The sequence below is a fragment of the Helianthus annuus genome, chromosome 16 (assembly GCF_002127325.2).
Source record: "Helianthus annuus cultivar XRQ/B chromosome 16, HanXRQr2.0-SUNRISE, whole genome shotgun sequence".
In the NCBI taxonomy this organism is placed as follows: Eukaryota; Viridiplantae; Streptophyta; class Magnoliopsida; order Asterales; family Asteraceae; genus Helianthus; species Helianthus annuus.
The window spans coordinates 27,497,846-27,510,844 of record NC_035448.2 but is presented as its reverse complement, the minus strand read 5'-3'; the positions used below and the strand labels follow the sequence as shown (position 1 = coordinate 27,510,844).

At 35.0% G+C, this 12,999-nt stretch overlaps 1 protein-coding gene across 1 annotated transcript; it reads left to right on the top strand.

Moving 5' to 3' along the window:
- Positions 1-5,381: 5,381 nt before the first annotated feature.
- On the top strand, positions 5,382-12,731 carry LOC110918397 (protein FORGETTER 1). Its single transcript, XM_022162726.2, has 17 exons — positions 5,382-5,596; positions 6,126-6,218; positions 6,295-6,388; positions 6,484-6,581; positions 6,666-6,801; positions 6,872-6,978; positions 7,720-7,815; positions 7,911-7,998; positions 8,095-8,218; positions 8,315-8,426; positions 8,953-9,076; positions 9,157-9,220; positions 9,678-9,796; positions 9,878-9,958; positions 10,636-10,918; positions 11,006-11,063; positions 11,323-12,731. The coding sequence occupies exons 1-14, from the start codon at positions 5,382-5,384 to the stop codon at positions 9,950-9,952; spliced, it is 1,545 nt and encodes a 514-aa protein (XP_022018418.2). The 3' UTR covers positions 9,953-9,958; positions 10,636-10,918; positions 11,006-11,063; positions 11,323-12,731.
- Positions 12,732-12,999: the final 268 nt, after the last annotated feature.

Here is a 12,999-nt window from a genome sequence, read left to right as displayed (position 1 = left end):
GAAGACTTGCCTCGTCCAATGGAGTATAAGAAGGTGAATGTGGCGAGAGTGAGCACGAGGGCAAGAGGGGAGAACAAAATCAAAGGAGGCACCGGAGCCGGAACAGCATGGCGACGTCGAGCAATGCATCAATACATGAAGAAACGAGATAAACAATGGATGTGTTCAAGAGTAAAATGTCTTAGTTTCTTGTGAATCAAGACCTCACCATTCTATTCCTAGACCGTTCTAATATGGACCCAGTAGCACGTCGGGTCCACGGAATGGTTTGTGAGGAGATCAGAAAACGTCATGGATTAGGATTATTATTATTATTTAGGTTTCCGTAGGTAATTTATTTATTATTTTAGGTGTGTTTTTTGATTTATTATTGTATGTTTATTTTTCAAGTACTGTGTTTTTTTAACTTAATAGGTGTACTTTTTATAAAAACAGTTCTATGTTTTTTTTTGTCTTGCAGTCCGAATTTTAAATTTTTTATTTAATATACTTTAAGAATAAACAAAATATAAAAATATTTTAATATAAAAGAAACTTTTTAAGATAAATATAGATTAAGGCATGGATTAGTTTGGTGTTGGAGGAAAAATGTTGTATTTTAGAAATAGAGGTCTGAAATGATGTAGCATGCTCAGGCGGAGGTCTGAATTCAAACCCATCGCTTAGCGTTGAAGATGTTCTTATATACCACGTCTATAAATAGAACAGAATTAAAGCACATAATAATTATATGTAAAACATATTTTATCTTCTTAAAAGTAAATAAAAGATTATAGGTGAAAAATAGAAGATACCAAATGTGTTATATCAAAAGTGATAAATTAAATCTTGGAGTGATGATAAAAATGGTATACGCTTGAATCGTTTTAGCAAATTTCTTTGACAAAAAAAGTCGTAAATCATTACCCGTGGGACGAAGTAGGCTTTTATACGAATTGAAACTCGGTTGTCAGATCGTCATGTAGATCCAGGAGCCTGTTCCGCACAGCGACAACGTATACGGCCATGACCGCGGCTACGGCTGCGCCTTCCGTTTTTGAAAGTAGCTGGAATCTTTTTAAAGTACTGGCGAGATAAGGAAAGGTAAATGGAAAGGTCGTGCTGCAAAAGAGCTAATCTTTTCCATATATCACCGTTATCAAGAATCGTGACACCTCAACCTGCTGGCACGCGTGTGAAAGACCCAAAAATAACCAAGAAATAAAAAAGATGGTCAAATAACCATATGCCACCAGATGTGTAGCACTGTTCATTTCAGTTGGGTTATTAATAGACAGCAATTCAGCTTTTGTTGGGTTTTCTTTTCTTTTGATTTTTTTTTATCTTAACCTCTTACATGTTATGTTTTAGGGAAAATCACCATAATAATCATTGATTGTAACATCCCGTAATTTTCCATTCTTTTTCATTTATCAAGTAATTCGTATTTTCAATTTCAATCATTTGTAATTCGATACTTTATCATAATGGAAATCATATTTTGTATTATTTTTGTCTAACCATACTTGCATAATACGTAAACATTCACAAATACGCGTTTTAATTAAAAAACCAAGCCATACATCGAGAATACATATTTTGGAATGTTAATCACATGTGTTATTATCATATACATACTTACATGTACCTAAGAATGCTCAAATTATGCAAAACAACACGTTTATAGAACCTAATAACCAATCGAACAACTCAAAGGGCCAAAATGGAATTTTTTGAATTTTCTTAGATCCTTGCGGACCATATTACTATGCCTTTACGGTCCGCAAGGGACCAGTCTGCGAGAACCATGTTTAGCTCGCGATTTTTTGCTCCTTTTCCATCCTTTCAACCCCCAACCACCTCATTTAACACCCAAACCCTAATCGCACTTATAAATACAACCCCTCACCACATCCTAAACATTTTCCACACTTCAAACACTCTCTCTAGCACTCTCAAATCATCAAGAATCTCAACCTTGGGCATAAAACTTTAAGTTCAAAACAGTGAGTTTTGAGTTTCTTTCTTGCCTATTCTTCTTGTTTTTTCTTCTTCTCCTTACTTGGATAACCTTTAGGAGTATCACTACATGTTACCAAGGTAAATAAATATGGTAAACCACCATTTTTGAGGTCCAAGTTAGGATTTTTACAATTTTATATATGTGTTTTCTTAAACTTTGTTTTTGGAACATCTTCAAGTCACCAACAAACTCCCATGTTGACTTACTTAGGATAATGTTTAAGTCCAGAAACTTGAGGTTATATAACTCCATTTCTTATTCTTGTAAGACTTTAAGTAATCTCCAAGTAATAAAGTGAGCAAAACAACACCAAGTCTCCAACCACGCCATATTGGAAGCACACATCTAGTTATACCTCACTTGGTTACTTAGCAAAATAGATAGGTTAATTATATATTTCATTTCTTACATTCATGACCATCCATTTTTTACATTCATGACCATCCAAATCATCAACCATGTTGGTGATTTTGTGCATTGATGAATTCTTGAGGTTAATGGACTTATCCTACCATGATAGTTATACCTCTAAGTCTCCAAAAAACCAAACCATGATATCAACCAAACCATGATTGAATATGATATGGTAAGGTGGAGAAATATCTTGGTCTTAGATTACCTTGTTTTAGGTTTCTAATGAGTGTCTAACAATCATGAAAAACAAAAACTAAAAATAGTGTCCAAATAAGTGTCTAAAGCAAGATATATTTTATGTAATTTTATACTCGTAAATTCCGTTTATATTCTAACCTCCAAATCCTCATACTCATACACCTTTGTTTACCTTTTTAGGGTAACTTTGGTGATTTCATCCTTCAAACCGCTCACTCTCTTTTTGTGGAAATTCTTCGCAAACCATGAGTTCATACTAGACCTATTTTACGCTTTAAACGCTATTTTGGTTGCAACATGTATCCGTATTAAATACACTTTCACACACATACAATCAAACTTATGCAAATACTCAATTTTTTAACATGCTTATTTGTTATGCTAATATGTTATGCATGATAGAACATTCTTATGTTTTGCAATATATCATTAACCTTGCAAGCCTCCCTTAACATGTATAACGCTATAGGATTAGCACACCTCCCGTTTTTATGGGTCTTTTTAAGTTATTCTTTACAGTCTACTTACTTTGGTGATAAGGTTACGCTAATGCCAAACTTTAGATTGATATTTAGTCTTTGTATGCGCATATGATACATAATTTAGTAAACTTTAAACATGTGGATTTAAGATTTATTCATACTTATGCTATGTAGACGAACTAGTATGCTCACCGATATAATATTTTAGCAACATATTTTCACAATTAATAAATGCTAAGTTTATAGGATTTATCTTTTTTTGAACAGCCAACTCAATAACCGGATAAGCGTCATGAGATGCCCTCAATTGAGCAAATGCATCCCTCCTCCATAATAGTCAGAGTTGGATGCATACTCGAGCCACCAAGCCACCAGTTCCGGGGAAAACGCGTCCGTCCGTAGACCCACTGTGGTAAAACCCGGTTCAGCTCGATTTCGAACTGGCGACCTCCAGAGAGGCCTAGTTCTAAACTTCATTGTCACCACCAACATCCTTCAAAGTGATACTAGTGAGAGTTGAACTTGAGACCTTAAGGAGAGAAACTAAGGGGCTGTTTGGCAACATCTGAATGGTTAAGTGCTGAACCAGTAAGAGGTCTGAACCATTAAGTGTTGAACCAGTAAGAGGTCTGAACCATTAAGAGCCTGTATAATACTTAACCATTCAGAGGCAAATGTCTGACCAATTCAGATGAGAGGTCTTAACCATTCAGACTCTGTATAAATCTTAACCATTCAGAGGCAAATGTCTGAACCATTCAGACATCTGCTCGTGAAACAAACAATCTGAACCATTAAGTGTTGAACCAGTAGGTATGAACCATTAAGAGCCTCATTAACAGGTAAACAAACAGCCCCTAAATGACTAACTATTAGACCAACTTTTCAGGAGAATCTTTTTCATCTAAAAAGGTAAAAACTAAAAGAAAAAAACTTTCAATGTGCTAACTTTTATACTTCAAGGCTATCTTTTTCATCTAAAAAGTAAAAGAAAAAAACGTTCAATGTGCTAACTTCTATACAAATGTGCAACAAAAACTGACAACAATAGCATGGAATGGCATACCCCATGTTGCCTAAAAAATACTATGAATACAATAGAATTATTTACCATCTTTGCTTAGTTTTTTTTTAGTGTACGCATTGCTCCAGCATGGAGGGGATGTTAGCGCGGGTCCACCTCTCTAGGTGACTAGGGTAAGCCCATGATCAAAAGGGTGAGCTACAATACAATTGAAGGGGTTTATATTGAGTTATTTGATCTTAACTAAAATTTATTTGAGTTGAGTTGTTATCGTGTTATGTTTCATCATGAAATGGATTTGAAATATCTATATCTATATATATAATATATGAATAAAGTGTGGGACACGTGTCGTGCAACCAAAATAGATTTTTGGCGGGAAAATTGTGAGAAACCTTATGTTTTCACACGGGATCCGAATTGGGTTATTCAAACCCGTTTTTTTGACCCGGGTATATATTGAAATAAAAAACCCTAATCATTCTAATCCCTCATTTGTTCACACCGTCATCCCAAAATTGAAGAGCCGCCCTATTCTTCTCATCTCCGATCCATGATTCAAGCTTCATTCCGTTTTCTTAATCTTTTCTCAAACCCCAATTCCGTTAGTTGATTATTCGAGATGGGTTTTTCACTTCATCTTCTTTAGGGTTTGTTCACTGTTTGTTCTTCATTAATCGATCAATCTGTTAACTGACTGATGGAGAAGATGATTACAGATTAGTGGGATGATGAAGACGATCGGAACATGATGATTGGATCGTCGTCCAGTGATGGGAAGATGGTGATAAAACTCAAGATTCCGAAGCTTTCAGATGAAGCTGTAACGGAAGATGAAGAATCTTCGGTGATCTTAGGTTACACCGATCAGGATCTGGTTTCCACAGACTTTGTGGGAGACAACAGGTAAAGGAATTATTTATATCATTGTTTGTTTCAATGTTAAAGTATAGGTTGGAATTATTCACTTTGAGCTAAAAGAATGGATTTAACAAACTAGGACGCTCAATTCTTGCAAACGAGGTTATTTATATCATTGTTTGTTTCAATGTTTTTTTCAATTAAAGCTGAAGATGTATTCAAGGCGCTTGAAGAGATCGAGTTTCCAGAATTCATTGCACCACTAAGAGCCTCTCTTGAAGGTCAACCATTACTAATTTACTATGACGTGTGCAATCTCTTGTTCTGATTTATTTTCTATGTTATAGCTAATAAAATGTCATGGGTCTGTATGAAGCTTTATGGTTGCTATATAACCCTGATGGCAGTGACTGTTATGCTAACAGCTTTGTTCATGGTTTCAGAGTTCAAGCAAAAGAATGCTAAAAGAAAATCTGATTCATCCAAAGCAAAGGAAGCCAAAAATAGCAAAACAGGGGAGGAGCCTGTAACGGAGAATCGTTGGAGAACAGAGAATCACACGAAAACGGTGATGAAGATGGGATCACAGTTGCTGATGAAGAGTGATTGTTTACTGTCCTAAGCCCACTCAAGTCTTCATTTGTTTTCTTTTGATTCTGGGCGTTGCTGAGGTAAGAACTTGTAGTTCTTGTAGGTAAGTTTGATCATGTCTAAATGGATTCTAATCGAAATATATATTGGATTTTGGTTTTTCCGACATTAGAAAATACTGCATAAGTGCATATTATGATATGAATTATGAAGTTGTAAACAAATGAAAGTAGTGCTTGTGGCTCATGAGCTTGGTTTTAAATTGCGTGATGCGCTCCGATGCGTTTAGTCCAAAAATATGATGCGCGATGCGTGATGCGCGATGCGAGCGCATCATGTATGTAATGCGTTCTTTATAAAAAAAATAGTTAAAAATTATTTATACATAAAAACTTATAAAAACATACTTAAAGTAAAACAACTGACGTAATTAGAAGGTAAGAGTTGTTTTTTTTGTTCAAATCAAGCATACTAAGATGTTAATTATGGAAAAAACCGAACACAGTTCATAAAATCTGGAAAAAAGCATAAGAAACAATGTTGCGTGCATCAGAGCGCATTCTGACTATGCATCTGAGAAATCTGATGCTGAATCTGTGGGCCACTCTCACGCAAGACAGCCGTATTCAGCAGAATTACTAAAAAGGTGTGATTATATAATTTATTTACTGTTTATGTCGCTTTAATTGTGTTAACAAATGCTGTGTGGTGGAATGTGTTAGATATGAAACTGCCGTAGAGCATAAGTCAAAGCTTTTGGACACAATTCGTACTTTTGACCTTCCAAACAATCCATTGGATGAACTCATTGATCAGGTATCTATTAACTGAGGTTCTGCTATACAAATGTCTATATATGTGTGTGTGTTATCATGAATATTTCTCAATATCTATTTTTCAAATGATTGCAGCTTGGAGGCCCTGATAATGTTGCAGAAATAACAGGAAGACGAGGTATGCTTGTTAGGGCCTCCAATGGAAAAGGAGTCACTTATCAGTTCCGTAACACGTAAGTTTATGCTTGATTACTATTGTTAGCATAATATTTAGTTTTTGTATTCAGCAGCTGATGCACCCTCTTATATCCATTCAGAAAGGATGTAACTACGGAAATGGTCAACATGCATGAAAAACGACTTTTCATGGACGGTAAGAAACTGGTTGCTATTATTTCTGAAGCTGGATCAGCAGGCGTTTCTTTGCAGGCTGATAGAAGAGCACTAAACCAGGTAAATACACAAAGGACCTACATTATAAATAAAAGATCAAACTTCAACATCTTTTAATGTTTTGTAACAGAAAAGAAGGGTCCATGTAACTTTAGAACTACCTTGGAGTGCTGATCGTGCAATACAGCAATTTGGGAGGACTCACCGTTCAAATCAAACGTGTGCACCTGAGTACAGGTAAGATATGTCAATCTGTTTACTATATTATAACTTACTTATAGAGGTGCTCAAAAGAATCTGGATCAGAATCCGAAATATCTGAAAATCCATATCCGAAATATCGGATATCCGAAAACTGTATAATCCGAATTTTCGGATTCGGATGTGGATTTTTAAAATGTTTGGATAATCAGATTATCCAATACCCGAAAACTAAAATAAATAGTAAATAGATATTATATGAGGAACTATGTTTAGTTTAAAAATAGTAAATAATCGGACTCATATGTGGATTTATGAACATCGTTTTGTCTCCAGTGTTGGAAAGTTGAAAAATCGAATACAAGTTTAGTTTTACCCTATGCACGATACAATTTTTTATTTTAACTTTTATAAATTTGGATATCCGTTTAAATATCCGAATCCGTATCCGAAATTTCGGATATTCGATTTTTGGATATTCGAAAGTTCGGATATTAATATTCACTATCCGAAATTTTTGGATACCCGAAAACCGGATAATCCGATCTTGAGACCACTCCTACTTAATAGGTATGGCGAAGCTTGAATTTTTCGGCCGGGGGGGCGGAAACGTATATACCCACAAATTTCTATACGAAAACTACATATATAACACCACTGAGCGAAAAATTCGGAGGGGGGGGGGGGCGCCCCTCCCCGCCCCTCTTATCCTTCGCCCATGGGTATCATGCTACGGCTATATCAAGTTTTCATTTTATTGTAAAAATCACTTCTTAGGTTACTGTTTACAAATCTTGGAGGTGAACGGCGATTTGCTTCCGTTGTAGCAAAGCGACTAGCGTCACTTGGAGCTTTGACACAGGGTGATCGACGGTAAATTTATTTTTTAATATAACAAAGATTAACATTGTAATAGTATAGTTTAACTGTTTAAGATAAGTATTCATTAGTTGGCATTTCTATTATAGGGCTGGACCATCTCTTAGCGCCTTTAATTATGATAGTTTGTATGGGAAACATGCGTTGTATAAGATGTATAGCGGAATTATGGAACAGGTTGTTATATCTTATCCTCTTTGACCTTTTTTTTCTGTTCTTTCTATTTCTCCTGATGTGGGTCCCCTTTCAACCAACGATAACTTCATTTCTCAGGATTCTTTTCCAGTTGTGCCACCAAACTGTTCATTCGAAAATCCCCATACAATCCAAGATTTTATTGAAACGGCCAAAGCTGCTCTTGTTTCTATTGGCATTATTAGGGATACAGTTGTTGATGGTATTTTTTTGCAACACACTTGTCGGTTAGCTATTTTTTTATACCATTAATTTGTAGTTTTATTACAATAATATATTGTTACGGTAATTTGTACAGAAAATGGCAAGGTTTCTCGGAAGCTTCGTGGCCGCATAGCTGATCCAGATTGGAATGATGTTGGACGTTTTCTGAATCGGCTTTTAGGATTACCACCAGAGATCCAAAACAGGTTATGCCTTTTAATATTTAACTAGCGGGTTCGAAACGTAGATAAAAATAAGCAAAGGTCTAAATAGTAACTATATTAAAGTGTAAGGGTAAATAATGAAAATTATAAAAAAGGAAACCTTATTAAAGTTGAGGGGCTATGTATGTGATTACCAAAGTTGAAGGGCCAGAGTTGGTTGATGTTGACAAAAGTTGAGGAGCTAAACATGTCACTATTAAAGTTGAGGGTCTAAACATGTCCTTATTAAAGTTGAGGGGTTAAGTATGTCATTACCAAATTTGAGGGGCCAAATATGTCATAACCAAAGTTGGGGGACCAAAGTTTGTTGATGTTGACAAAAATTGAGAGGCTAAACGTAGTATTATTAAAGTTGAGGGGCTCAATATGTCATTACCAAAGTTGAGTGGCCAAAGTTGGTTGATGCCAAAGTTTAGGGGCTAAAGTTGGTTTATGTTGACAAAATGGTATAGAATTTCTGTTTCCCCAATTTCCAGTGTGATGCTTAATATCAAATTATTATTTGCAGGCTTTTTGAATTGTTTGTTAGCATCTTTGATCATCTTCTTAACAAGGCACGTCTCGAAGGATATTTAGATACCGGCATTGTTGATTTCAAAGCTAACACTATCGAGCTACAAGGAACTCCAAAGGTTATACTTCTTATAAAGTTACAATTTGTACAGTGTAACATATATACAGTGTTAACTGTGAACTTCCATCTTTTTGGCAGATTGTTCATACTGATCATATGTCTGGGTCGTCCACCGTACTATACACTTTTGTTATGGATCAAGGTATTACCTGGGAGGTACGGTTTTTATTCACTGGGCTTCAGTGTTGGTTAAAAAATACTTCGTATAAAGGGTAGATTAAATACAAAGTACGAATTTTCTAAGGCCACACATTATGGATATTTTTTTCCTTGGTACCGAATGTTTTTTTCACCCATACCATGTACCCTAACGCTGTGTTCCCGAGTTAACTTAACGAGGCAAAAGAAAAGAAAGTAAAAGTGAGAAAGGAAAGGACGAGAAAGGAAAAAAAGATGTCTTTCCCACCATTTCCTCTCAAATCCAACAGCCGACATGTTTCGGTTGTGAGCCGACATGTTTTCACAATTAATCGGTGCCGTTGGCGATGGATTTTCAAATTAAGTCGGGTCACTAGATTAGGTGATTTACTTTTTATTTTTTCTTAAATCATTGAGAGATCAGTTGTATATTTCTTTTTATACATGTACCAAAATAAAAGATGACAACAAGATGATCCAAGGAGTGGGTGTGGAGTCTCTTTATGAAGAGGAGCTTCATCAAGCATGTTGGGATCGTGGCTTACTTGGATTGTGCTCGGTTGATGAAATGAAGCAACAGGTTATTTTGAAATAACAAATAAATTTAAATATTTGTATTGTCATAACAAAAAAATAAAAGGGTTGATACTTATTATTGCAGATTCGTGATTGGTTGGACTTCTCCCTTAACCATTCAGTACCATCTTTGTTAGGATTCTCACACCGATACTTTTGAGGCTAGGTAAGATTCAATAATAATATTTAAACTGTTTACGTATTTAGCAATCTTTCGATGATTAAACCTTAATTTGTTAATTTTAATTAATTTATATCTTCATTTTATTTTTCACGTAATCAATGTATTTAAGTTTATTTTCAGCCAACATTCAATTATTGATGTGAAACATACATTCTCTCTTATTTAGAGGAAAATTCCAATTTCGTTCCTGACGTTTTTTTTCCAGTTTTGCGACTTTCATCTAAAGGTTTGTTTTTTCGCATCTGGATCCAAACGGTTTGAAGTCTTGCTATTTTCATCCGGCTCTTTAAGTCCATCCATTTTTCTCACTTAAGTCAGGGTATTTCTCTCTTTTTTGCTAAGTTAAAGGGCAAGTTGGTTTTATTAGTGGTATACGATCTTTTTACATAAAGTGAAAAAGACTGAATTGCTCTTTCAGTTAGCAAAAATGACAGAAATATCCCTAACTTGACGGAGAAAATTGGATGGAGTTAACGAGCTGGATGAAAATGACAAGATTTCAAACCTTTGGATATAGATGCGGACAAATAAACCTTTAAACAAAAGTCGCAAAACTGGCCAAACATCGGGGACGAAAATCGCATTTTACTCTCTTATATTTACTTTGAAATAAAATTGACATGTATTTTGAATCGTGCTGTTTAAATCGATTCTTCCAGATAGAAAAACGAAAGTCGATATCTCTCTAGCTGGCCCATTTGCAGGGGCCACACTAACACTTTCAATGTTTGCTGTTGGGCTGCTACTTTCTTTAAAACCAGAAACTACAGCTGATATGGTGCAGGTTCCTAGCATGCTTTTTCAGGGCTCTCTACTCCTCGGGCTCATTAGTAGAGCAACTTTAGGTTATACGTACGTCTTCCCGCTTCACAATATTGCAAGATGCTGGAAGATGTATGCACACGGTCATGATTATAATATCAACTCTATTTCTATAAATAGGTAAAACAATTCACTTGGTGCCTTTGTTTATATCACTTCATTTTATGACACTTAATTACTGATATGACTTCGGTGAACCTTTTATAGTGACGGGGAAACGTTTATTTCTGCGGATGACCTTAGGATAAACTTATGGAATCTTGAGGTTAGTGACCAATGTTTTAATATCATCGACATGAAGTCGTCAAATATGGAGGATCTTACAAGCGATTAATATGTTAATCTAGCTTCCTGCTTCACGTATTTAGCAATCTTTCGATGATTAAACCTTAAAATGTTATATTTATTTTACACACATAGGTATTTAACAATCTTTCGATGATTAAACCTTAATTTGTTAACTTTAATTGATTTATATCTTCATTTTATTTTTCACGTAATCAATGTATTTAAGTTATTTTCAGCCAACATAAGAAGCTAGCGGAAAAAAAAGGATGCTGGTGATTATCACTCTCGGAAGCTTTGGGGCAATCACTCAGGTGCTCACATTCAATTATTGATGTGAAACATACATTCTCTCTTATTTAGAGAAAAATTCCAATTTCGTTCCTGACATTTTTTGCCGGTTTTGCGACTTTCTTCTAAAGGTTTGTTTTTCCGCATCTGGATCCAAAAGTTTTGAAGTCTTGCTATTTTCATCCAGCTCTTTAACTCCATCCATTTTTCTCACTTAAGTCAGGGTATTTCTGTCTTTTTTGTTAACTTAACTCCATCCATTTTTCTCACTCAAGCGTGCCTTTAAAACTAAGACGCGGCCACGCGGGAGTGGAGTCAATCTGAAAATCCATTTTAAAGGGAACTGCTCTTTTTTGCCTTGGCATGAATGTCGACCGGATGCAATTTACAAGATTAGTTAAGCATGAAAATGTGTTTTTGAGTAAACTTGGGTGAAATGGATGTTGACAATGGATATGGGGTTGGTGTAGTTTTTTTTTAAGACACGGGGCTTGTGTTTTTATTCTCTTTTTGCAAGCTATGCTTGCACCACTTTTTACAAGGTTGACATAGTTAGACCAATTCAATCCCATGTGCTTTGAAGACTTAGAAAAGCTTTTTAACAATTTGGCTACTGCTCTATAAACTTTTAATTATTTATTTAGTACTTATCTTTTTTTACTTTTGATTACTTCTGGTGGTCTCGATTTGTTTTTCGATAAATAAAAAAAAATCAACAGAAAAGTGTGAATTATAGACAGGCTGATTAGCATGTTCAACAGTTCAAGGGTAGCAATATTGTTCTTTGATTTGCATGATTCTCCCAATTTATTTTATTTAATTTTTTTTAATCATTGGGTACTAACAAACATCTTTTCATTTGTTTTAATTGTGATATATATAGTTTAGTTGTCTCAGTTTAGAAACAAAGCAAGGCTGAAAACGATACAAGATGATGATCAAATGACGAACGACTCTCCAAAGGTACGTTTCAGATAGGAAGTAGAAAGTTCGACATTTCCGTCCACATTATTGGTTTCTTCACCAGTAAGAACGTCATTGTGAATTTTGATAAAACACCTGTTGGAGGTGAACAACGTAAGAAAGTGACGCGATAGATTACTTATAGTGTGGATTTGAAGTGTAGGATCAGCAATCTAGCTCAAAAGGCTTATCTTTCCAAGTTTCCGGGTTGATTAGTTTGAAATTGTTTAATGTTTTATATCATCTAACACTAAGATTGATTCATATACCATTAAAGATGCTTAGAGATGTTGTATGGGGTGTTTAATGAATTGTAACTTTTGGTGCAAATATCAATTCTGGTGATGTACAAATCAAATTGAAAATTGAAATTTTGAGGTTTGGATTGGATTGATTTTTGAGCAAACTTGTGGGTGCATGTGCATAGAGTTTGATTGATGAATATAAGCTGTTTTACTTTAATAAGTATAAATTGTGCATCTTTTTTCTTGATTGAGAAGGAATCCTAATGTTTTGTTTATTGATTTGTTCAAAGTACACCCTGTCATGTTTCTTGAATCAGTTAAAAAAATCTATGGTGTTACGTTTTTCTCTATTCCTAATAATTTGTTCTTTACCTCTTGTCGATTATTTGATTAGTCTTAGCTCAAGTAGATATATAA